The sequence below is a fragment of the Carassius carassius genome, chromosome 9 (assembly GCF_963082965.1).
Source record: "Carassius carassius chromosome 9, fCarCar2.1, whole genome shotgun sequence".
Taxonomy (NCBI): Eukaryota; Metazoa; Chordata; class Actinopteri; order Cypriniformes; family Cyprinidae; genus Carassius; species Carassius carassius.
The window spans coordinates 16,222,391-16,247,030 of record NC_081763.1 but is presented as its reverse complement, the minus strand read 5'-3'; the positions used below and the strand labels follow the sequence as shown (position 1 = coordinate 16,247,030).

At 39.0% G+C, this 24,640-nt stretch overlaps 2 protein-coding genes across 4 annotated transcripts; both read right to left on the bottom strand.

The window, feature by feature from the left end:
* Positions 1-16: 16 nt before the first annotated feature.
* Positions 17-15,968, bottom strand: carhsp1 (calcium regulated heat stable protein 1). Of its 2 annotated transcripts, none has more exons than XM_059558009.1 (4): positions 15,106-15,968; positions 4,385-4,601; positions 3,491-3,613; positions 17-607 (listed from the first exon to the last, which is right to left on the bottom strand). In XM_059558009.1, the coding sequence occupies exons 2-4, from the start codon at positions 4,573-4,575 to the stop codon at positions 448-450; spliced, it is 474 nt and encodes a 157-aa protein (XP_059413992.1). In that variant the 5' UTR covers positions 4,576-4,601; positions 15,106-15,968; the 3' UTR covers positions 17-447. The 2 variants fall into 2 exon arrangements, with proteins under 2 accessions (XP_059413992.1, XP_059413991.1); XM_059558008.1 differs by lacking the exon at positions 15,106-15,968 and adding an exon at positions 11,587-11,803.
* A 142-nt stretch (positions 15,969-16,110) lies between these two features.
* LOC132149084 (N-alpha-acetyltransferase 60) lies at positions 16,111-22,870 on the bottom strand. 2 transcript variants are annotated; one of them, XM_059558011.1, is made up of 7 exons: positions 22,621-22,867; positions 21,728-21,843; positions 21,508-21,637; positions 18,225-18,321; positions 17,912-18,146; positions 16,966-17,139; positions 16,111-16,869 (listed from the first exon to the last, which is right to left on the bottom strand). In XM_059558011.1, exons 2-6 carry the CDS (start codon positions 21,835-21,837, stop codon positions 16,983-16,985), a joined length of 729 nt encoding a protein of 242 aa, XP_059413994.1. In that variant the 5' UTR covers positions 21,838-21,843; positions 22,621-22,867; the 3' UTR covers positions 16,111-16,869; positions 16,966-16,982. The 2 variants fall into 2 exon arrangements, with proteins under 2 accessions (XP_059413994.1, XP_059413993.1); XM_059558010.1 differs by lacking the exons at positions 16,111-16,869; positions 16,966-17,139 and having other exon boundaries at positions 17,396-18,146; positions 22,625-22,870.
* Between the last annotated feature and the right edge of the window lie 1,770 nt (positions 22,871-24,640).

The following is a 24,640-nucleotide window of genomic DNA, read 5'->3' as shown; positions in this document are numbered from 1 at the left end:
ATGACCAAAAAACACATGCACTTAGAAATGATATATTTTGACAATGTAGACACGGAGACATTTTTTTCAGTGAAGAAGCAAATCCACAAATGTTAGCGATTTCGATATGCGTTAAGGCTTATTAGGAGTGTGCAGTCAGTTCTTAAGAGCATTCAAATCAAACAATAATGGTTAGGGTTAGTATAACTGTTGTTCATTCCACATTATTAACCACAAACCCAATAATAGAGAATTTAAGACATACTCCCTTCCTGAGACCAAAGAAAGAAGGGGGGAAAAAATACTTTTTTTTATATTTTTTTTCTTGGAATTGTGGCATCATGCCACATAGCACTTAAAGGCATTCATTCAGTCAAGACCCTTTCCCACCACCCCAAACCACCAGAAAAGGAACAGAAACCCATTTTGACATAACTATCACACAGTTCAGAGTTAGAGAGCATCTCATTATTTAAGCACCCTTCCAGACCAGGTCTCATGCTTCGTGCCTGGCGCTAAATGAGTGATGGTCACCTCCACGGCCTGGATCTTCTCATTTTTGGGTGGAATAGAGCAGATCTTGTAGCTAACTTCATCTCCTTCAACCGGCACGTATTCACCCTCGATGCTGTGGGAGGAATGGAGATCATCAGCAAAACATTAAATATGTTTGCTTGTTGGATTTAGACAAAGGTGTTTAAAAGTGTTATTGTATACAGATATTTATTATAATAATACATTCTTAATCAAAAATGGCATGAAAACATCTGCTTAAAGGGCTCATACTATGTTGCTAAAAAGAACATTATTTTGTGTATTTGGTGTAATGAAATGTGTTTATGTGGTTTAAGGTAAAAAAAAAACATTATTTTCCACATGCTGAGCATTATTGTTTCTCCTCTATGTCCTGCCTTCTCAAACGCATCGATTTGTACAAAGCTCATCGTTCTGAAATGTGAGGTGTGCTCTGATTGGCCAGTTATCCAGTGTGTTGTGATTGGCCGAATACCTCAAGCGTGAGATGGAAATGTTACACCCCTTAACATATTGTGATGCCCTGTTTGGCCGGAGCGATGAGACATAAACATAAAACCTATTAGAAACGTGATATAAACATGATTTCTAGTCGTGTCCTCTTTTGGAAGGCCAAACAAAGTCGTTTTGCTTTCTCAACGAAACAGCATCACACACCGTGGCCTTGAGTGAACGGAGGCAAGAGGCCAAAAGTGAGCCGCGGCCTAGAGTGAGCGGAGGCAAGAGGCCAAGAGTGAGCAGCGGCCTAGAGTGAGCGGAGGCAAGAGGCCAAGAGTGAGCCGCGGCCTAGAGTGAGCGGAGGCAAGAGGCCAAGAGTGAGCAGCGGCCTAGAGTGAGCAGAGGCAAGAGGCCAAGAGTGAGCAGCGGCCTAGAGTGAGCAGCGGCCTAGAGTGAGCAGAGGCAAGAGGCCAAGAGTGAGCCGCGGCCTAGAGTGAGCGGAGGCAAGAGGCCAAGAGTGAGCAGCGGCCTAGAGTGAGCGGAGGCAAGAGGCCAAGAGTGAGCCACGGCCTAGAGTGAGCGGAGGCAAGAGGCCAAGAGTGAGCAGCGGCCTAGAGTGAGCGGAGGCAAGAGGCCAAGAGTGAGCAGCGGCCTAGAGTGAGCGGAGGCAAGAGGCCAAGAGTGAGCAGCGGCCTAGAGTGAGCAGAGGCAAGAGGCCAAGAGTGAGCCGCGGCCTAGAGTGAACGGAGGCCAAGAGTGAGCAGCGGCCTAGAGTGAGCGGAGGCCAAGAGTGAGCCGTGGCCTAGAGTGAGCGGAGGCAAGAGGCCAAGAGTGAGCCGCGGCCTAGAGTGAGTGGAGGCAAGAGGCCAAGAGTGAGCAGCGGCCTAGAGTGAGCAGAGGCAAGAGGCCAAGAGTGAGCCGCGGCCTAGAGTGAGCGGAGGCCAAGAGTGAGCAGCGGCCTAGAGTGAGCGGAGGCAAGAGGCCAAGAGTGATCTGCGGCCTAGAGTGAGCGGAGGCAAGAGGCCAAGAGTGAGCAGCGGCCTAGAGTGAGCGGAGGCAAGAGGCCAAGAGTGAGCCGCGGCCTAGAGTGAGCGGAGGCAAGAGGCCAAGAGTGAGCCACGGCCTAGAGTGAGCGGAGGCAAGAGGCCAAGAGTGAGCCATGGCCTAGAGTGAGCGGAGGCAAGAGGCCAAGAGTGAGCCATGGCCTAGAGTGAGCGGAGGCAAGAGGCCAAGAGTGAGCAGCGGCCTAGAGTGAGCGGAGGCAAGAGGCCAAGAGTGAGCCACGGCCTAGAGTGAGCGGAGGCAAGAGGCCAAGAGTGAGCCATGACCAAGAGTGAGCCATGGCCTAGAGTGGCGGAGGCCGGCTTGAGTGAGCAGAGAAAGGCGCGGCCGGCGGATTTGACGAAGGAGCGGCCGGGGGTTGCGGCAACCACATGTGACGACCCCGGGCTGGACTCCGCTTCAGCCACGATGAAAGCCGATCCGGCGATCCAATGCACGAAGTTGATGTATTTCCTCAGTGACCAGCACAGATCAGCTCCAGGCATGACGAAGCGGATATTGTGCTCTTTTGGAAGGCCAAACAAAGCAGTTTCACTTTCACAGCCAAACACACAGCGTCTATATGACACTGGCGGCGGCAGCCACAACAACAATACTACAATGATAATAAAAGGTATGCCTTCTTTCTTTGTGTGAACATTTGGGCGGCGTTATGCAAATCTTCCCACATAGTGACGTAGACGTGGGGGCGTGTTAGAATGAGCCGTTTGAGGGGGGTGTGGGGTGTTTCTTTTTCTTTTTTTCCCCTAAAATTACTTTCCTGTTGCCATAACCAAGGCCACATGGTATTCACGTTATTATGGGAATCCCCACCAAGCACAATAATAACAGTACATTATGACAGTTTGGGGACATTTTTAGGTCACCATGAAGAAACAAGTTTCTAAATCACACAAAAAGTGTTTTGAAAATCTAAAAATGCAGAAAGAGGGGTAGGGTTAGGGGATAGAAAATACAGTTTGTACAGTATAAAAACCATTATGTCTATGGAATATCCCCATAATGATAGGAATACCTGTGTCTGTGTTTCTCTGTTTCATTCAGATGTTCTGAATGTTTGAAAAGAGTGCAGTTGGCAAGTCTATCTATTTTTCCACTGGTCAAACACACTTGATCTGAGAGAAGCCAAGTCTACACTTGAACATGAGACTCTTATCTCTCATGTTCAAGTGTTTAACTGAGCCCAGAACCTTTCACACATATACACACACTCCACAAGTTTCTATTCCCAGAAGCCCCTCCTTCATGAACAGTTCAAACCCATCAATAAATAGACTAGGAGCACTATCATTTATGATCTAGGATAAGGAATGCATATTAATAATGATTTGTCCTTGCATCTGCTCCACTGATAATAAAGGTATAGTTGATACATGTGATTCTGTGTTAATTGGGATTATTGTGGAATGTGTGTTGGCTTTGATATAGGAGCATGAAATCTTGTTGAAAGTTCAAGATGTTTGCCCAGTGAACGCACTCAGATATGTGCACATAGATGTCATTGCCTCCATCTGATGGCCTGATGAAACCATGCCCTTTGGAACGTGAAAAGCACTTGCAGACCCCAGTGAAGACCGGCCCCTCAGCTGCACGCGCTGCACTGTAGTGGTAGAGAGGACAAAGCATTATTCAACAATCCATATATGGGTGAAGTTCACAGAAACATACTCTTAGGTCACAATCTAAAAAGTGTTTGAATGTTTGAAGAATAAACGTGTTTTCAAAATGTTTTTAAAACATGCCTTATGCTCAACAAGGCTACATTAATAATGTGAAATATTATTACAATTTAAAAGAAGTGGCATTTATTTAAATATATAATTCATTCCTGTGATGCATAGTTGAATTTTCAGCATCATTACTCCAGTCTTTTCTGTTACATGATTCTTCAAAAATCTATATTGAATGATGATTTGGTGCTCTAATATTATCAATTACCATCTGTGCTCAATGAGTAATAATGGTTCTTATCATCAATTTGTTTCGTTTTTTTTGCAGAGCAGCATTGATATGAAATGCAAATCTTTTGTTACATTATAAATGGCTGTATGGTCTCTTTTGCTCAATTTAATGCATCCTTGCTAAATAAAAGTATTTATTTCTCTTTTTTTAATCTTACTGAACCCAAAATTTGGAATGGTAATGTAATATAGTTTTCACAAAATTATTAAACAGCAAAGTTGTTCACACTGATACAAATAAGAATATTACTTTAGTACCAAAATAGCATATCAGAATGATTTCTGGATCATGTCACATTGAAATATCGATCTACACACACACACACACACACACACGCACACACACACACAAACACATGAAGAAATGAAATGAATTGGGGACAAGAGTGGATGGTTGTGACTGTACTCACGCTGAGCAGGTGCGGTTGCGGCGGGTGGGCAGGGGGCTGGGAATCAGGTAGCCCCTCATGGGGGAGGGTGAGTGGTCTCTGTGGCGGCAGGCGGGCAGACGCAGAGAGCTGGGGGAAACTGGAGAGACTGGGGACAGCGGGGACAGAGGAGGGGTGGTGGACTTCACAGGAGAAGATGCGTCTGAGGACATGCTGATGGTGGGACACTCAAAGGATACTGGAAAGACAGAAACGGTGAGGAACTTGAGCTTTTAGGACTGAAATAGGTTCTCTAGCAGCATTTCCTTAAAATAAAAAGCATGACCTTTGTCTGGATGCGTTCATAAACGAAAAAAAAAAAAACGTTTGACAAACGTTATTGCAAAATGGAATGCAGACCACTGATGTGTTAATACACCTGCAGTTATGATGAGATCCATAATATTAAAAATGTCATCGATGTCATGTTAAAACCACACATACAGTAGTGTTGTAAATAATTCAGAGCCAGCAACAACCTGGTTGATACTCCAGCATAATAGATGTCTGTGCTAAAACGTAACGCTGATTGCCACTATCATAAAACAGAAAAAAAAGACCACAACTATGCAGTGTGTAGCTTCTACTGCTACACCAAATCATGTCAGACAAGACGACCGGCAAAAACAAGACACTACCCACATTGAAAAAAAAAAGGGATCTTGTCAGTGTGGGGATTTTTTAGATTGTGTAGAAATAGTCTGCAGGTAGTGTCAATGGGTTATTTTTGTCTCTGACTTCCTACATATATTACTCACATATAGTGTGATTCATTGTGATAGCACAAAGAGAAGTTTAAGAGCACTGTGACTGATGGCATTTAATTGTTACTTAATTATTTTGGCCATGATAATCGTGCAGAGAAAATCTGATATTGTGACAGCCCTAATTATACTAGAATTAAAAAAAAAATTATAAAAAGATTTATTTGGTGACTTTTCTCAGCAAATATATTGATATTCAATTTTGTCTCATCAGTAAATCAGTATATCATCCGATTAATCTTTTGATCATGTAATATAGATCTAAAATGTTCATAATACACATTTACAAACAGCACTCAACTGAGAAGATGTGGCACTCATCATAATAAAAGACACCTGATACCCATCCTTTGGAGAATTTTCCACTGCTGTGAAACAACAGCACATAATAATAATAATAATAATAATACAATTCCTCAGATAATCTGGCCTGTGACACTGATAGAGATCTCAAGTAACTCAATATATCTAGTGTACACAGTAGTGGATGCACCACATCCTCAGGGAGCCACTACCAAATTCTGGATAACTCAGATCAGCAATTAGGCCTAGTTACTTTACTCCTGAAACATGAGACATGAAGCCTGTTTTTGTTCTAAATAATAACATTCTGTATCCAAGCTCTGCTGCAGCTCTCACTTGCATATTCATTTTAAATACACCTACTACAGATGTTAACTATTCATACAGTATATTATTCATAAACAACTTTTAACAAACTGAATGTCAACTGTACCCTTTGACTTTGTCTTTCAGCATCCTTGATGACCTCCAGCACTGAAACACAAGCCTCCAGCGGCCGCAGGCTGCGGCTCCCATTTGAGACAGTAATGGGATCATTCACTGTTGATGCTGCAATACATGTTTAGCCTTTCTTAGCATTATCTGACTGATCCCCCACTGTCTGGGAAGATTACAAAACTTGCCCTGTCGGCAGAGCATTTGGTTAAGCCACTAGAGGTTCAATCCCCCTTGTCGAGCAGGACTTGGTTGCAGAATCTGTTAAGTGATGCACTGGGCACTGGAGCACTGCATGTTAACATGAACGGGCCACGAAGGATCAAGCATCGCTAATAATCACAGCAGGAAATGGCACCGAATGCATAATCGCGAACTCTCCCCCATTCTCACTGCCCTCCTCAGGGCCATTACAGCCCACACAAATCATAACAAGAGCGGGATGACCACAAAAGATGTTCCTTATGTGCAATAAAGCATATTAAATAATTATTTGATTATTTCAAATCGCACCCAAGAAGTGGCAAAGCGGCTTTCCGGACACTCCCAGGTGGCTCTGCCATGGCAACACACTGCCAACTGTTCCCTCTGAGAGATGCGAAATGAGAAAGGGCCCCTTTGTACCTTGGATTACATCACTGCAATTATAGCTTTCTGCTGTCAGGCTCAGAATGCCCCATAAACAGAAAATGAGGCCAGTGAGTGTTTGAAAGCCAGTGCCAATTATACAGCGCTGATTGTTTGCTGAGGTACTGATGCATGGAGGAACATTTGCTTCTGTTCTACCTACACATCAGCAAAAAAGGACATAGAATTGTTCATCTCATCAAGAGGAAGAAACTTCTATAACATACAAAAAAAAGTACCATGGTATGATCATGTTTTTTTCCTGGTATTTTAACACCATATAAATACCACAATATATGAATTTGCCAAACATTTACAACATATATTGACAGTACATATTACAACAGCAGTGTATTACAGTCACTGTACCATGATATCTGTTGGCTCCTCAGCAGTGATTTTTAACCTTTGCCCCTCCAAATGTAATTTCATTAATTACATTTGGCAGCTGCAGTGATGCGATGACTTTACCGATTAGCGATTGGCTCTTTAACTCAGAAGGCAGGGCTTCCTTCAATAGTGTGGCCATTTTGAGCATTTAATTTCTTTTTTAATGACAATTGACATGTCTTGGGTATTCTATAGTAGTTGATAGTAATCACTAAGCTAAGTGGTCTAAATTAATTTATATACATTTCTATCATCTGTGGAAGGCGTAAGACCAAATAACGTTCATACAATCACATTCCTCGAGGACTACGATAGGCTGTCCTACCTTCAGTGGGGTAGGCGGGTGTTTGTTGTCAGTAGTTCAGAAGATGTGAAATAAAGTGTGTGCATCTGTAATAAAACGTCCCTCACATGGCTCAGGGGGGTGAATAAAGCCCTCCTGTAGCAAATCCATGTGTTTTTGTATGATAGATATCCAGATTTCAAATGTAATAAACACTATTTTTCTAACATCTGCTGACTGGGATGCAGAAGGTGTATGTGTCGAGCACGCATCTGGAAAAAGGTAGGAGCAAAGGAAACAAGTTTCCTTACTTTAGCAAAGGAAAACCAGTGTCCTCTTGGCTTATTTCGAAATCTTCAGATGTTTTTCTTTACAAATCCTCGTTTTGTGCTTCTAATTCATGACCAGCATTTTGTTTTGTTCTGTTCTCTCTCCGCGCTCGTCACTAACCACGCAGGGGCAGGGCTGACGAGCTACAACAATCACGTTCACATCTTCGGTTCCCCACAGTCAGCAGAAGTGAGAAAAAAAGTGTTTATTACGTTTGAAATATGGATATTTATCTTACAAAAATGCATGAATTCGCTACAACTATTCGCTAATGACCTGCCTGAGGTAAATGAAATGCTACTTGACATTTTGTTTACAAGATTTGTTGCCATCTTTCTAAGGTTGAAACACAGATTGAGCGATTACATGAGGCATGATATGTTCATTCATTTTTATTTTGCGCTAAAACTAGTATTAAAGGTCCCGTTTTTCGTGCTTTTTTGAAGCTTTGATTGTGTTTACAGTGTGCAATATAACATGTGTTCATGTATCGCGTGTAAAAAAAAAACAGTATTTTTCACACAATTCACCTATCTGTATACCGTTGTCTTCACTGCCATAAAAACGGGCTGATGACTTCCTTGTTCTATAAAGGTCCTCCTTCAGAAATACGTGACGAGTTCTGATTGTGCCAGCGGTTCCTGTGTTGTGATTCGACAGCAGCTGAGCGCACGCTGCCCTCCTGGAAACGCGATTGGGCTAGTTTTTAGTGGTGGAAATTATGATTCATTTTAGAGATTCGTTCATTTTCAGTTCGTTCACCAAAATGATTCGTTCAGAATCGTTCACTGATTCGTTCAGTGACCATTTCTTCGTATTACACAAAATAAGCCAGCAGATGGCAAAAAAAGAGTGTATTATGTGTTGTCTTAAGTCAACGAACGTATTCACTTGTTACAAAAACTGATCTGGCTTTATTAAAATGTCTGTATAATCACATTCAATATATAAAGTCTAATTAAGTTTTTCAGATGAACAAAGCACAAGGTTTTCTTGCCTAATTAGCATTTTAATTGTTTGGTCAGACAGTTTGTATATTATATATTCACATTCATAAATCGGGGATTAAACGTGGAGTTGCTAAATATCAAAACAAGCGTATGTGCACAGTACAGTACTTAACTGCGCTTTGCATTTTTGCGAGATTGACATGCTAAATGGCAGACTAACCCTGTTTACTCTCGTTCATTTCGTTCACGAACGAGATAAGCTATGTCATTTCATTCACGAACGACATGTATCAGCTCATTCAACTCATTCACGAACGACATGTGTATCAGTTCAGTCATTTCATTCACGAATGACATGTATCAGCTCATTCAACTCATTCACGAACGACATGTGTATCAGTTCAGTCATTTCATTCACGAACGACATGTATCAGCTCATTCAACTCATTCACGAACGACATGTGTATCAGTTCAGTCATTTCATTCACGAACGACATGTATCAGCTCATTCAACTCATTCACGAACGACATGTGTATCAGTTCAGTCATTTCATTCACGAACGACATGTATCAGCTCATTCAACTCATTCACGAACGACATGTGTATCAGTTCAGTCATTTCGTTCACGAACGACATGTATCAGCTCATTCAACTCATTCACGAACGACGTGTATCAGTTCAGTCATTTCGTTCACGAACGATAAAATCTCCAGATCTAGTTCAGACAATAGACTGTATGAAACTCGTTCATTAAGGGCGTATTCGTTCACTACATTCAACAAATCACATACTCTGTCACATCTCATACTCGAAGGCTATTGGCTCGAGGTTGAGTAATTCTTTGACAGGATGAAATGGTTGTTACCCGGTTCACTGAGCTGCGCATGCGCTGCATATAGCTCCGCGCTGCTGTGAAGGGAGGAACTTCACTGAACGAGAAGTACGAGTCAGTGGATTACGTGAACGAGAACGATTCGTTCACCTAAAAGATTCGTTCAAAAAACGAACGACACATCACTACTAGTTTTGGAGTAGTTTTAAGAAGCAAGTGGGCAGGAGCATGTGCTGGAGATGTACTTATAATCACAGGAGCATTTTTACTGACGAGATGCGCATGAAAATCACATTCGATTTTTTTGCACAGCCCTAACATCTAGTTAACAAAGCTAAACAGCGTTGCCCATTATGTAATAAGTTACAGAAACTGTTAAACGCACCAACTTAAATAATAAAATACACTTACCGGTTGTAGTCCATAAACAACGCCTTCTCCAGACAAAGAGGGAACTGCTCCATCTTTCAGGAATAATCTTTGTGCGAATCCGGCATTAAACTGATTGAGATTGAGGAAGGTGTCCTCAGCAAAATGTGCTGCACATAGTTTAACATGTGGATTATAATTTTCGGGAACCAAGTTAAACATAATAACCATTGTAACCATCATGTAACCGTTGATCTCTAAGTACAGCGTCCCTGGGAAGCCCAAACAAAGGTGATTGGACTCCGAGATGAAAATAACAGCATTTCGACGACATGGCGACAAACACAAACACAAACGCAGCTCTTCCTCTTCTCCGTCGGAGCGCAACAAGACCACGCCCCCTTTTTGTGTATTCATGTGGGCAGAGGTTAGTCAAAAAACTGTTTTAGTGACGTCATTACTGCAGGAACTAGAGGGATGTAGTCCAAACGGGTCGTTTTTTTTGTAGGCGAATTCTGTTAAATAAAATATCTCGCTTGGCATTGAACTTTGAGCTTTAGAATTTTACAGATACTATTTATACTCTAACAACAACATTACACACTAACTAAAGTTTAAAACATGGGATCACGAAGAACGGGACCTTTAAGGAGGAAGGGTTTATACAAGTGGTCTGTTATGCCACATCAAAGAGCGCCAAAACAGATTTTATTGTTTTAATTTCCTGAAAAAAATGACATAATTTGAAAGATGAGACTTTGTTTCTTATCAAAAGTAACAATATTTAAAACTGGATGTTTCCATTGAAGTTGCACTTGTGCAGTGGTTAAAACAATGTATTTTTGTTCGTAGTATTAGCCTTACAAAAATCTTTTAGTCTGCAAAAATCTGTTTAGTATGCCGTACACAGAGAGACAATTTGTCCATCATTTCAAACAAGTCTAAAACCAAACAACAGCTTTTAGACAAAGGTCAACAGGAGAAGACATGACCTCAGGATGAGCACATAGACCGCACTAAGGTCAGATATGGAATTTACTGTTATTTTCCATCAACTCCACCTCTAACCAGAGTCCGTGTTGAAAAATCTGCCTGCATAGGCAAATAACTCTATCTGGCATGAACCATCCACAACAGGAGGACGAAGCAATTTTGTGAGCAGGGATCCTAAACTATGCCATGCTAGTATGCAATAGCACAACAGAACAGGTTTTTGTAGACTAAATGTGATTTCAAGTTATGCCTTGATGTCAATAAGGACTTAAAATAATACCACAAGCTGCATACTCATAAAAACAGGGAATAAAACATGCAGCAGGGCCAGAACATGTACATTTGCATCACCTAACAGGAAACATATGTCAAGGCAACAACAATGAAACAGTCTCAAGTACTGCCCACAACAACTATAAACATAGATATGATCACAAGCTTACACTTCTACATGTTCATGCCACCAGCCAAAAATATATGTTTCAAGTACGTTTTGCTAACGTTTCCAGTTAATGTTCCCTGAATGTTCAAAACATTCCGTTTTATTTTTTCTAAACAAAAATATAGAAATGTTTCCTGTTTGCTGGGTGACATTCTAGAGCTTTCAAGTCAAATTTTCAGCATACTCTTTACATGAAGCATACAAAAAGTACAAAATAAATGAAGCATGCAAAGACCATAAACAAATTCTGTCTATACGTACACAGAATCTTTATGATATTCCCTCCAACCTGGCCGGTAGGATAAACAACTCCAGCAGAAAGACTACAAGTGGGCGTCATCAGCAGACAGCTATGTACAGTATGTAACTGCTGATTTACTAATCTGCACCTAATCTAGCAAGTGTACTAACAAGCAGCTCTGAAATGAATCTCATCTCTGCCCTTGACATGACCGGGCTACTCACCAGCAACAGTGTGCTTGGGTACAAGCGCTACTTGTTCTTCAACGAGGAAATGGGGCGACCTTGGTCGCATCAACCTCCTCCCCCTCCTGCACTCCACCTGTAGCCTGTGTTGCTGTGCTGGGCGAAGCTTCCGTGAAGTTGGCGAGTATAAATACAGCAGTGATGGAGAGATAAAGGGAATCGAAACGCTCTCCATCTGCATGACGAGTCTGGAGGTGGGAATGTTGCATGGGTTACAATCATCTGTTTGTTTGCACTCAAGGGCCGAAAGCACCTGAAGAGGTTCAGTTTGTAAAGTTCACAGGAAGTGAGCAGCACTGCTTTTATTGCCTTTTAACGACCCAATGAATGTACGTTTCCAACAAAATGCGAGTTGAGAGAAACACTTAACAAAACTACACCACTTAATGGAATCAACAACAATCATTATCACACCAGCACAGTACACGCCAACGTCAGCTGCATTCGTCCAATAACATGCCCACTCTTGCCCATGTTTTCCCCGAGGACAACATGCTAAATGGATATAAACTGATGGATGAATATAATTAAGAGTTTGTATGCATCACAGCCTGCAGGAAATGAAATAATGTGCCCAAAATGACCTCAGCCAGGTCCAGATGCCTACATTCTCATCAAAAGATGTTTCTACACACAGTGACGGCACACTATTGAATCCAGCCCACAGATTCAGAGTGCAAGGACAGCTCTGACTCAGACCCTACTGTTACAGCCTCAATAAGTTTGAATCAAGCATGAATGAGAGAATAAACAGAACTTCTCCATGATTCTAAGAGAAGGGTCTTTTTTAATCAATAACTGAGTCATACATTTTTACATTTAGTCTCTACCATTCAGGAATGTCCTTTCTCCGTGCAGTATATACTTCAGCAATAACAGTTACAGCAACATGTAATTTCCTGTTTTTGTAAAGCTACAGTATGTGCAACAGACATATGCATTTGACCTCTTCAAACACAGCAAGCTCAACACATCTCCATTGTTTATGCACTAAACAGAAAGACAAATGATACTTCTTGAAATCAAGTAAATATTTCCTTGCATGAAAACGTCATACAGGTTCGTGACGACATGAGAGTGAGTAAATGGTTTAATATTTAGGTGATCTATTCCTTTAATGGTCTTAAATCTAAATGAAGTTACACTACATTGAAATTCACTTGCCCAACATAAACTAAACCTGGCCTGACAAAATGCCATTACTGAACTTGTGCACAAATACATCTGTGAACATATTCAGGTCTAACCACAAAAACAACAAGCTGATACAAGCTGACATGATTATTTAGAAATGCAGATTACACACTTTTAGAAAAAAAGTCCAAAGGCTGTCACTGGGGCGGTACCTTTTCAAAAGGCACAGCTTTGTACCTTAACAGTCCATATTGGTACCTTAAAGGTACATATCAGTACCTAAAGTCTACATTTTAGTACCTAAAATGACAGCTGACAGCTTTTGTACCTGTTTTTCCTGAGAGTGCATGATGGAAAACGGGAAAGCTTACTTTTTCGGAAGGGTGGAAATCATGTTTGAAATATCAGATTATGACTGTGATATTTTGAAAACATAATCCAAATTTCCAATAGGCCTTGGGACAAGGGAGAGCAGGAAAATAAAAATAAAAAAAATGGAAGAAAGGACACAACAGCTAATCAAAGCTGGTAGGGTAGTTTCCTCCTCCCAGGACAGATGGGTTTCCAACAATACAGTATAGAAATACAACATAATAAGCTTTTTTTTATGCATATTCATCCCAACATTATGTTTATTATTTTTATTTCTATATCAGCATCCAACTCCTCCATAGTCTCATAGCTTGCAAAATAGATCTTTAAATATATGACTGGTAGAGTAGAAAAGGCCAAATCTATTATGTCAAGAGGCGCTGAAACCTAATTTACATCTCCATTGTATTTTCTGACAGATCAAAACTTCAAGATGCTTTCTCTAGAAACAATTAACATAATTTGCCATTATCCTTTTCCTTATTGACTATGGGCTTTGTCATTGTCTTGAGTTTGTACTGCAACATATTGTGCTGGTTTACATAAACAGATGATCAGATAGCTATCCAAATGTCTTTAATTACATTAAAACATACGTGTGTCCTCTGAGTTGTACTGAATTATTACAACTCAGAGATATTATTATAATAATTTCAACAATTGTACCATCAATACAGATTCACTGTGTCTGTATTTTCTAGCTGACACGCCTCCACTGCGAGCCCAAAAAAATCTCAAGTTTACCCACTCGCCAGCTTTGTGGTAGCCCACTGACCAGTGTTCAACCTGTAAATACTATCTTTCTGACATGACTTGAAGGTAACAGAACTCATATTCGTTCCAAACCCATATGATTCACTAATTTGGAATTTGTTTTCCAGCGAGTAAAAAAAAAAAAGCGTCATTCTTTTTTTCTTTTTTTTTGAAAACCATCCAACATAATACAAGTCACTGCAGGCTGAGATTGTCAAATTGCAAAATAACAAATAAAACGATTAAAGATTAAGTCCTCATTAGATAGAAAACATAGAAATGCGTAGGCCTAGAAAAAAACAGCAACCAAATACATCAGTCAAGCCAATGTCTACTTTTGCAATAAATTTCCTTTTGGGTAAAAATAACAACAACAACAATAATAATAATTTTACAAAATGGAAAAGCAAGTTATGTTAAAAAAATACAGCTTTATATGTCTTATAAATCCATTCATTAATCAAGTTGTTAATTTAACATTATTTACTGTGTACATTTTCTATGGAGCATTTTTACTATGTAAGATGGAAGAGTTGTCAAAGGTCACGTCTACTTCATGCTACTGTACAATGTTGTTGAAGATTAAGTCAGCAACCCAACACTGAGACACTTTTTGTAGCGCTACATCAAAGCAATAAAGAACACAGTTGCATTGTAATTTGTCCTGGCACAGCAAAACTGAGAAGCAGCGCACTTCTCCATAGAGGATCTGTTTTTCACTGTCATCTGGTGTCAACTGCAATATTATGAGCATCCCACCAAAACACATTCTTAACATAAAACACATTTTTCCTGTATATTTCCTAGAATCGTGGCACATGTTTACTAGTAGTGTTTACTGCGACAAGCTGCGCTTTGACCCCTCCCTTCACCAACTCGACTCCAAATGCATTCATTAAACCACTTTATTTCACTCATTTGCTCAAACTTTCTACAATATCTCACATCCGAATCCTTGAAAGTTACATATCACAAAAAAAGTATAACAAAAGAGCAGAACGATGCCGATGAACGAATAAAGATGCGACAGATTAAAGTCAGACTTCCAAAAGAGAAATTGATCAATGTTTAGCATTTACATTTGACGTCTAACAGATTTTAAACAGCGAACATCTCTCGTTGTTATTCATTTAATCTCTTGAATAACTCACGAACACGCAAAAGTGCCCTTTCTTTCACTTTCGTAATAACAAGTCACTTTGGATGTAACATTTCAAACAGAATCTCAGCATCACTCACCGTTAGCAAATGTGCACGAGCCAAAGAAAAGAGTCGGTAAAAAAAACAAAACAAAAGCAACCTCAACAGAATTAGATGCCTTGCGTTTACTAGTCTCTGTCTCACTGTCTGAATGAGGGTCCAAAGAGGCGTGACTAAACCGAAGTCATCCAAAACTACGCATCATTCAATCACAATTACCGTAAAACCTCACATATTCCGAGTTTGACATGTAAACAAAAATTTACATAAAGCAAATCAAACAAGTGTTTGCACAATCTTGGTTTATTTTATTTTTTTAATCTCTCTTACCTATAGGTCATCTCAAAATGCTCTTAGTGGATCAATTCATAAATGAAGAAGAAACAAATGGAGGGATGCAAATGGACGAGCAATACAACAATACAATTCATTTTGTGGACAAAAGAAGGGTGCTTCACAATTCAGAGACTGTCAGGTAAGATTATGAAAAACATTTCAGTTACTGCTTTCAATATTTAATGTCACCTACATGTTTCTCCATCTTCTCTTCTTGTATTTTTTACTATAAGAGCGTAAAACATTTCCCGTTTAGATACTACAGAATGAAAATGTAATACAATGAAATGTAAAACATAACAATGTATCAGTTCACAAGAATGCAACATTAAAAACAGACTGGAGAATAATTGTAGATTTACACACAATATCAAACTTAAAAGTACAAGGTGATAGTGGTTCCATTACCTACAGTATATTGAGAACTTGTTCAAAACAGCTATTCATACAGTACATGCTACTTTGTCTTTTTGAAAACTCAAATTTTTTCAGATTGTGTTTTTACAGAACCGAAAATGGACGGAACTTATTTTTTAAGACCATTTACATATGATAGGACCGTTTCTGTAAGACTTCTCTTGTAGAAATGTTTGTCTGTAAACTTTCTTTCCTGATGAACTAGTGCGTTTCATCAAAAGCATCATGAATGGATGGTCAAACACAGATAAATAACTTTTTTGATATTGTAAGTCATGTAATGCCGGAGTGTTGATTTATAAATCTGTTTATTTTGTGTGTACATCCCCGATTCACAGCAACATACCAAAATTCAAGCATTTCTCTTCCCCAAAACATTCATTTATCTCCCCTTTAAAAGAACAGAAAGAACACTGCATGGGATGGCAGGATGTAACTCTAGCTAAATTAAGTTGATCTGAATTTAAAAAGGTTTTTTCACATTTGCATTTGACAGTAGCAATACACATTTGGTGAGATGGAGGGTTGTCTGTAAGTTTTTTTTTCTTTCTTTCTTTCTTCAAAGCAACACTACATTCATTGCCTCTGTGCAAATGTTATTAAAAAACTTAAAAATGGAGGCTAAAATATATGATTAGTGTCAAAGTGTTCCTGCACACACACACACACACACAAAAACAATAGAGCTTGACATGCATGACAGTGACTAAATGGCAAAAGTATGCATACTTCTACCATCCAACCTTAAAATCATCTTTATAAAACAGCCACCAAAAAAAAAAAATCTATTTATATCAAAAAAGTCCAGATAAACAATAGAATATTTCTACACAGCAACAGAATTACAGGCATGACGTGGAGAGTTTATATTAAGTGGGCAATCTAATAATGACTATGCATAATATATTAATGAAAGTATATATATGTATATACATATAAAATGTACAAGTATAATACACTGCTCAAGAGTCGAGACCAGAGAGATCTGATATCAGTCTTCACATTCCTCTTCACCTTCTGATGTGACCCACACAAATCAATCTCTTCCACCTGATGAATAAGACATCAATAGAGCTTAGATGAAAATGAATGAGACATTTAAGAGTAGAAAGAGGTGATCTCTGTAGGTGTGTGAGTCAGGCTTACCCTGCACTGTCGTGACCTCACATGGTTCTGCTGTACTCAATGCCGCTCTTGGAAGAGATGCTGGACCAGGGCAGAAAGCTGCGCAGCAGATTCTGTGCTTGGCGGTAAATTCTCTGAGGAATTGAGCAGGGGCTCAGACTGGCCAGGGCCGAACCTATATGATGAATATAATCAGTGCTCAGTGAGTTAAGAAATGCTTTCTGCCAGTCATTTACAGTTCAAATTCAGACCAGGATATTAAGGGACCTATGTTGTGATTTTGGAGATTACATTGCTATCTGACTGCTAGACAATTGAGAATATTCACTGCTGTTCAAAAGTCTGGGGATAAGGATTTTTAAATATTTTTGAAATATGTGACCCTGGACCACAATTATTAATATTAATTTTCTTATTAATATAAGAAATATTAATAATATAATATCAGAAATATTGTAAAATATTATTACATTTATTTTAGTGATAGCAAAGCTGAACTCCAGTCTTCAGTGTCACATGACCCTACAGAATTCATTTTAACATGCTGTTATGCTGCTCAGGAAACATTTCTTATTATCATCCATGTTGATAATCATTGTGATGCTTAATATTTTTGTGTAAACTGGATCCATGATTGATTATTTGTATTATATTATTTTATTAAATATTGTTTACATCTGACTCCAAACTTTTGAGCAGTAGTGTAATACATTTAGTAGTAGTTTAATTTCTATGTGCTGCCAGTACCAATAAAACATGGGGCAACATTAACATGAGTCACAATAAAATGTGACACCAATGAACACATTATCAGTTAAAATTATTTGGTATGACTAATTATAATTATATTTTTACAGTTATCAGCAACCTACAAAACATGCAACTCTAGTTACCAATCACCTTGATTATTCCCACTAAAAGATAAATGTGACAAGAACACAAATGTGTGAGATAACGAAAAGGATATAAGAGAGTCCATGGAGGATGTCCACCATTGATGTACAGGACGTAGGTGAAGCCATCCTTCAGCACTCCTCGTATAGAGTAGTAATACGGTAAATAATGGTGCTGTTTAAAGTCTCTGTTCTCATAGAAGTGAATGGCAGTGTTATTGGTGGTGAGCACATGCAAGTAGATGGCTTTACAATGGTCCTGAGCCGTGGTGGAGATGTGCTCCTTTAAACTGTCCAGCAACAGAGAGCCTGCAAAGAGAGAGAAAGAAATATGAGTGACAGTTCACACAGTTTGTAAGGACAGGTGAGACAAATGTCAACTCTCACCTATTCCATGTTTTCGAAACTCCTTCACGACCCCTAAACTCAGGATGTACGCAACTTGAGTTTCAACAGGAAAGCTGGAGGCCAATATGTCTCCATCCTGGTGGAGTTAGCAAAACAGATGGTTAGCTGGGAGAACATACTGGAATAACAAATGTGATGGTGTGGATTTTGTTATTAGTAATTGACATATTGAGGGAGTTAAAGAGTTTATACAATTTTTTTTTCTTGAAGTCTCTTATGCTCACCAAGTTGGGATTTTTTTTAATCAAAAATACAGTATCAACAGCAAAATTATGAAGAAGTACTACATAAAAAAATATTTCTATATATGTATATATATATATATATATATATATATATATATATATACATATATATATATATATATATACATATATAAACAAACATTTTATTTATCCCTGTAATGCACAGGTGAATTTTTAACATCAGTACTCCAGTCTTCAGTGTCACATGATCTTTCAGAAATCATTCTAATATGCCGATTTGCTGCTCAAGAAACAATCATTACTATTATAATTGTTGAAAACAATGGTGCTAGTTAACTGTGGAAACATTTTTTTAATAGATAGTTCAGCATTAACGTGAAATTGTAACATTATAAACGTCAAATATTCTTATATATTATTATGATGAAATAATACACCGTGTTCATTTCTTATTGATACATTTTTTTTTTTTTTTTTTCTTTTGGGGTGGGGGGATTAATCACACCAAAATAATTACATTTAAAAATTTTAAATTTAAATGCTAAAAGAATGCACATTTCTCTTGTGATCACTTCAAGAAGAAATCACACTCAAACCCTGACTAATCAGGCATAAATCTCACCTCTCTTTTCTGCCCTCTTGTAAACAGCTCAGGACTTTTCAAACTAGCACTATTAGATACAGAAATAGTATCTACCCCAGTGCTGTAATAACAACATTAATGTGTTCTATCAGTAATAAAACTGAACTTCACTCTGTCACTCTGCCCCCTGTAAACAGCTCATATGCACATTCACAATTCTGTCTACTGGTGTTTTCTTTTTCTCTATATTCTCTATTTTATTTATTGTCTATTCTCTTTATTATTAGTATTATTTTTTTTCACTTTATTACCCTAAATGATATGTATGTCTGCACTATGTCTGTACTTTCTGTAATGGAAGCTTGTGACACCAAGACAAACTCCTTGTGTATGTAAACACACTTGACAATAAAACTCTTTCTGATTCTGATGACTCCATTCAATCAATGAATGTCTTGTGAAGTAGGAAAAAAACATAATTGTGTCACTTATTTAACTTTAAAAGAGTTCACAATCCATCATATAGCTTCCTCCAGCGAAAAAGTCCATCCCCTGTTGTCCTATCACATAAACATATTTGAACATATTTATATTCGGCGGCTTCAGTAGTAATCAACCCTGAATATTTGAAGCTTCGGAGTGAGGGGGATTATATCCGCACCGGATTATAAGGCGCACCTTCAATGAATGGCCTATTTAGAACTGTTTTCATATATAGGGCGCACCGGATTATAAGGCGCATAGAATAGAAGATACTGCAGTCAAACGTTTGACTAGGTTTTCATTATGCATCCACTAGATGGAGCTGTGCTAAAGGGAATTGATCAAAACCTTGATCAATATATAAGGCGCTCCAGATTATAAGGCACACTGTCGTTTTTTGGAGGAAATTAAAGGCTTTTAAGTGCACCTTATAGTGCGGAAAATATGGTATGCAGGTTACACTGCATGCAGTGTGACGCGACAAATTCCCGACAGTAAACTGCTGCTGCATTCTATTTATGATGTACTGAAACAAATTTAAAATGATTTTCAACTGTCGATTTGACACGTCCACTGTAGACTGCACATGAGGTTCCATTGCACACGACATTCAGACATAACTGTCAAATTTCTCCCCCAAGTGGCAGTCGCACAGAACTTTTAAACTGGTCGTGCAGCAACCGTAACCTCAGCTTCAAACCACTAATCGAATATTCAAAAAATCTAATATTCTGGTCCAGCCCTAATTTGATTAAAACTGTTTTGGACTCTTTCCTCTTGTAAGATCAAACGAGACAACATTTTTACTGGAGAACGAAATATTATGGACAGAGGCCTTGTTTGACGATAAAAACTTCTTCTTAATTGATAGACTGGAGTTGTGTGGATTATTGTGATGTTTTTTTTTATTAGCTGTTAGGACTCTCATTCTGACGACACCCATTCACCGCAGACGGTCCACCGGTGAGAAAGTGATGCAACATCTTGGATGGCCTGGGGGTAAGTAAATTTTTACATTTTCATTTTAGGATGAACTACTCCTTTAAGAACAGAATGTACTTCACCATTACAACTAGGGCTGTGCAAAGAATCGAATGTGATTTTCATGCACATCTCACCAGTAAAGACGCTCCTGTAATTAGAAGTATATCTCCAGCACGTGCGTTCAGATCAGGGTTGCCAGGTTTTTACAACAAATCCTGCCCAGTTGCTTCTCAAAACTAGTCCAAAACTAGCCCTATCGCGTTTCGAGGTGGTTCCCCAATAAAAATTGCTTCCCGGGGTTAAAATATAATTTTTTTAGCAGGGTTGCCTTGGTAAAAATTCGCATTTTAGGGGCTAAATATCACGTTATTTGTATTGGGGTTGCTTCGACCTGCGGACATGAAAAACAACCTCCGACTTGGCAACACTGGTTGGCATTTACTACACCGAGCCCTAATTCACTGACAATCTACACAAAATCGATGTTAAAATCACGGGCGATTCTTTGTCGATTTTGAAAACGATTTTGTGTTAGTTATCGGTAGACTACGGCTCTGTGTAGTAACTGCCGCTACACCTGAACCAGTGTTGCCAAGTCTGCAATTGTTTTTCATATCCACGGTTTGAAGCAACCCCACTACCAATAACGTGATATTTAGCCCCTAAAATGCGAATTTTACCAAGGCAACCCTTCGAAAAAATGTATATTTTAACCCCGGGAAGCAATTTTTTATCGGGGAACCTCCTGGAAACGCGATTGGGCTAGTTTTGGACTAGTTTTGAGAAGCAACTGGGAAGGATTTGTTGTGAAAACCTGGCAACCCTGATCTGAACGCACGTGCTTGACATATACTTCTAATTACAGGAGCGTCTTTACTGATGAGATGTGCATGAAAATCGCATTCGATTTTTCTGCACAGCCCTAATTACAACAATAACTATTTTATTCTGACTCTTTAGTTTTCCTCTTTGTGTCACTCTCTCAGTATACATATGCAAGGTGTACCTCTTTGTGCACTTTCGTTCTGCTTTTTATTTCTGCCACAATCATCCCGACAATTCCCCCTCTAAAGGTGGCAGCCAGAGAGAAGAACTTCTTATTTGATGTGATGTCATGGTACCATAAGTCTGGATACCTAAAACACAAACAGAACAATAAGAGGGTGTGTTAGTGTTGTACTTGATCTGTGTAAAAGCATGGCTTGGTTAGATGTTTCAGCACTCACTCAATGGGAAACCACTCGCCACAGAGCACTTTTATTCTCTCTATGTCATCGTGGCAGAGTAGGCGGAGCTTTATTTCACTGAGGGCGGTGGTAGCCACCACGTCTGTCATTCACACCTGAGAGAACAAGTTAAAAAGATGAAGAGTTCAGCAGAGCAAAACAAGCTGAACAACATACATCAATGTTTTCAGTCCATTATGTTAAAAGATTCATGGAATGGGACATTGCGGTTAGTATGTGAACAATGTTGCCCATTAACTTGCTATTTTAAAAGCTTTTAGCTACTTGTTTAGTATCATCTCACTGCCAATGAAGTAGTCTCTCTGAGGAGAAATGTGATTTGTGAAAACATGCTACTTTCAGTTTACTGTGTCAACTCAAATGTTGTCTTCTGTAAAGAAAAAAGTGAAACATAGTATGCAATGTTAAAGTGAACAGAAACATTTATGCCGTAATAAATAAGCAAATAATAAATAAAAAAAACTGTATTGAACAAATACCACACAACTGACATGACACTGACACATAAGGAAGCGTCAATTACAGTAACTCAGTGTAATCTATTTCAACTCGAGGAACAGCAAACACAGTTCAAAACACTGTTGAGTAATTTTATAAACCCACACAAAGCCAAAACCGAAAGACAACATCATAATCTCACAAGCTAGCAACTAGTTAGCACTCCTGTCGGTCAAAACACATACGCGGATTTTATTGAGCCAACTAAAAAATAAAAATAAAAATAGAATATTTAAAAATCTATATTAGCATGATGTGGGAATGCAGTGCATCAATCAAATCAATCTGTCAGTCAAGCTTCCTTTATTTGTTTACATGCTAACAGCTAACTTACATGCAGAAATCATTAGCTAGGATGCGAAATCATTCCTAACCTGCCTAGTTTCACCGCTTGGATAAGCAGAAGGATATGCAGTCGTTTATTTGTACTGCCGTGAAGAAGGTTTACTGCTGCGGTAGCATGGTGATAGTGTGTAAACTTGTGTCCGAGATGGAGATGACAACATCCAGTCAGAGAATCGCATTGAGCTCTGAAATGCATTAGCGTAGCCGTTAGCACTTCTTCGACAAACCCTGGGCAGACACTTCCGGTGTTACACCAAATTCTGTGAGCGTATGGTAGGCGCTGTTGTCCCTGTTTAGATTTAACCGGATATAACTCGATCACACAGGCGAGTATATTTGTGTTTATGGAGGTTCGTTATATGAACGCGTCTCCCTTTCCTATTGATCTGTAATTTAATATTGCAAGAATCCCTTACAATTTCTCCCCTCACTGTACTTCATTTGGAACAGCCAATACATTTTATATAAGAGAAAATCTTTGTTTTTTAATAACTGGTTTGAGAAAAACATTTTGATTGTTTCCCAGTTATTAAACTCAGAAGCTCTAATTTTAAGTTACAAAGAATTTTTATGTAAATGTAATTTTCCACATCAAGTCAAGTCACCTTTATTTATATAGCGCTTTAAACAAAATACATTGCATCAAAGCAACTGAACAACATTCATTAGGAAAACAGTGTGTCAATAATGCAAAAATGATAGTTAAAGGCAGTTCATCATTGAATTCAGTGATGTCATCTCTGTTCAGTTAAATTGTGTCTGTCCATTTATTTGCAATCAAGTCAACGATATCGCTGTAGATGAAGTGACCCCAACTAAGCAAGCCAGAGGCGACGGCGGCAAGGAACCGAAACTCCATCGGTGACAGAATGGAGAAAAAAACTTTGGGAGAAACCAGGCTCAGTTGGGGGGCCAGTTCTCCTCTGACCAGACAAAACCAGTAGTTCAATTACAGGCTGCAGCAAAGTCAGATTGTGCAGAAGAATCATGTTTGGGGCTCTAGTTGTCCTGGTCTCGGCTGTCTTTCAGGGCAGTAGAGGTCCTTTCTAGTTGCTGATCCACCATCTGGTCTGGATACGTACTGGATCCAGGTGACTGCAGTGACCCTCTGATCTGGATACAGACTGGATCTGGTGGCTACGGTGACCTCGGAATAAGAAAGAAACAGACAAATATTAGCATAGATGCCATTCTTCGAATGATGTAGCAAGTACATAGGGTGTTATGGGAAGTGTTCCCGGTTTCGGTTTACCTAATTAATGCAGCCTAAAAATCCTTTAACGGATTTGGATATTAAAAGCATATTAGAATGTTATGTGTAAGCCAGGTTAAAGAGATGGGTCTTTAATCTAGACTTAAACTGCAAGAGTGTGTCTGCCTCCCGAACAATGTTAGGTAGGTTATTCCAGAGTTTAGGCACCAAATAGGAAAAGGATCTGCCGCCCACGGTTGATTTTGATATTCTAGGTATTATCAAATTGCCTGAGTTTTGAGAACGTAGCGGACGTAGAGGATTATAATGTAAAAGGAGCTCATTCAAATACTGAGGTGCTAAACCATTCAGGGCTTTATAAGTAATAAGCAATATTTTAAAATCTATACGATGTTTGATAGGGAGCCAGTGCAGTGTTGACAGGACCGGGCTAATATGTTCATACTTCCTGGTTCTAGTAAGAACTCTTGCTGCTGCATTTTGGACTAGCTGTAGTTTGTTTACTAAGCGTGCACAACAACCACCCAATAAAGCATTACAATAATCTAACCTTGAGGTCATAAATGCATGGATTAACATTTCTGCATTTGACATTGAGAGCATAGGCCGTAATTTAGATATATTTTTGAGATGGAAAAATGCAGTTTTACAAATGCTAGAAACGTGGCTATCTAAGGAAATATTGCGATCAAATAGCATACCTAGGTTACTAACTGATGACGAAGAAATGACAGAGCAATCATCAAGTCTTAGACAGTGTTCTAGGTTATTACAAGCAGAGTTTTTAGGTCCTATAATTAACACCTCTGTTTTTTCAGAATTTAGCAGTAAGAAAT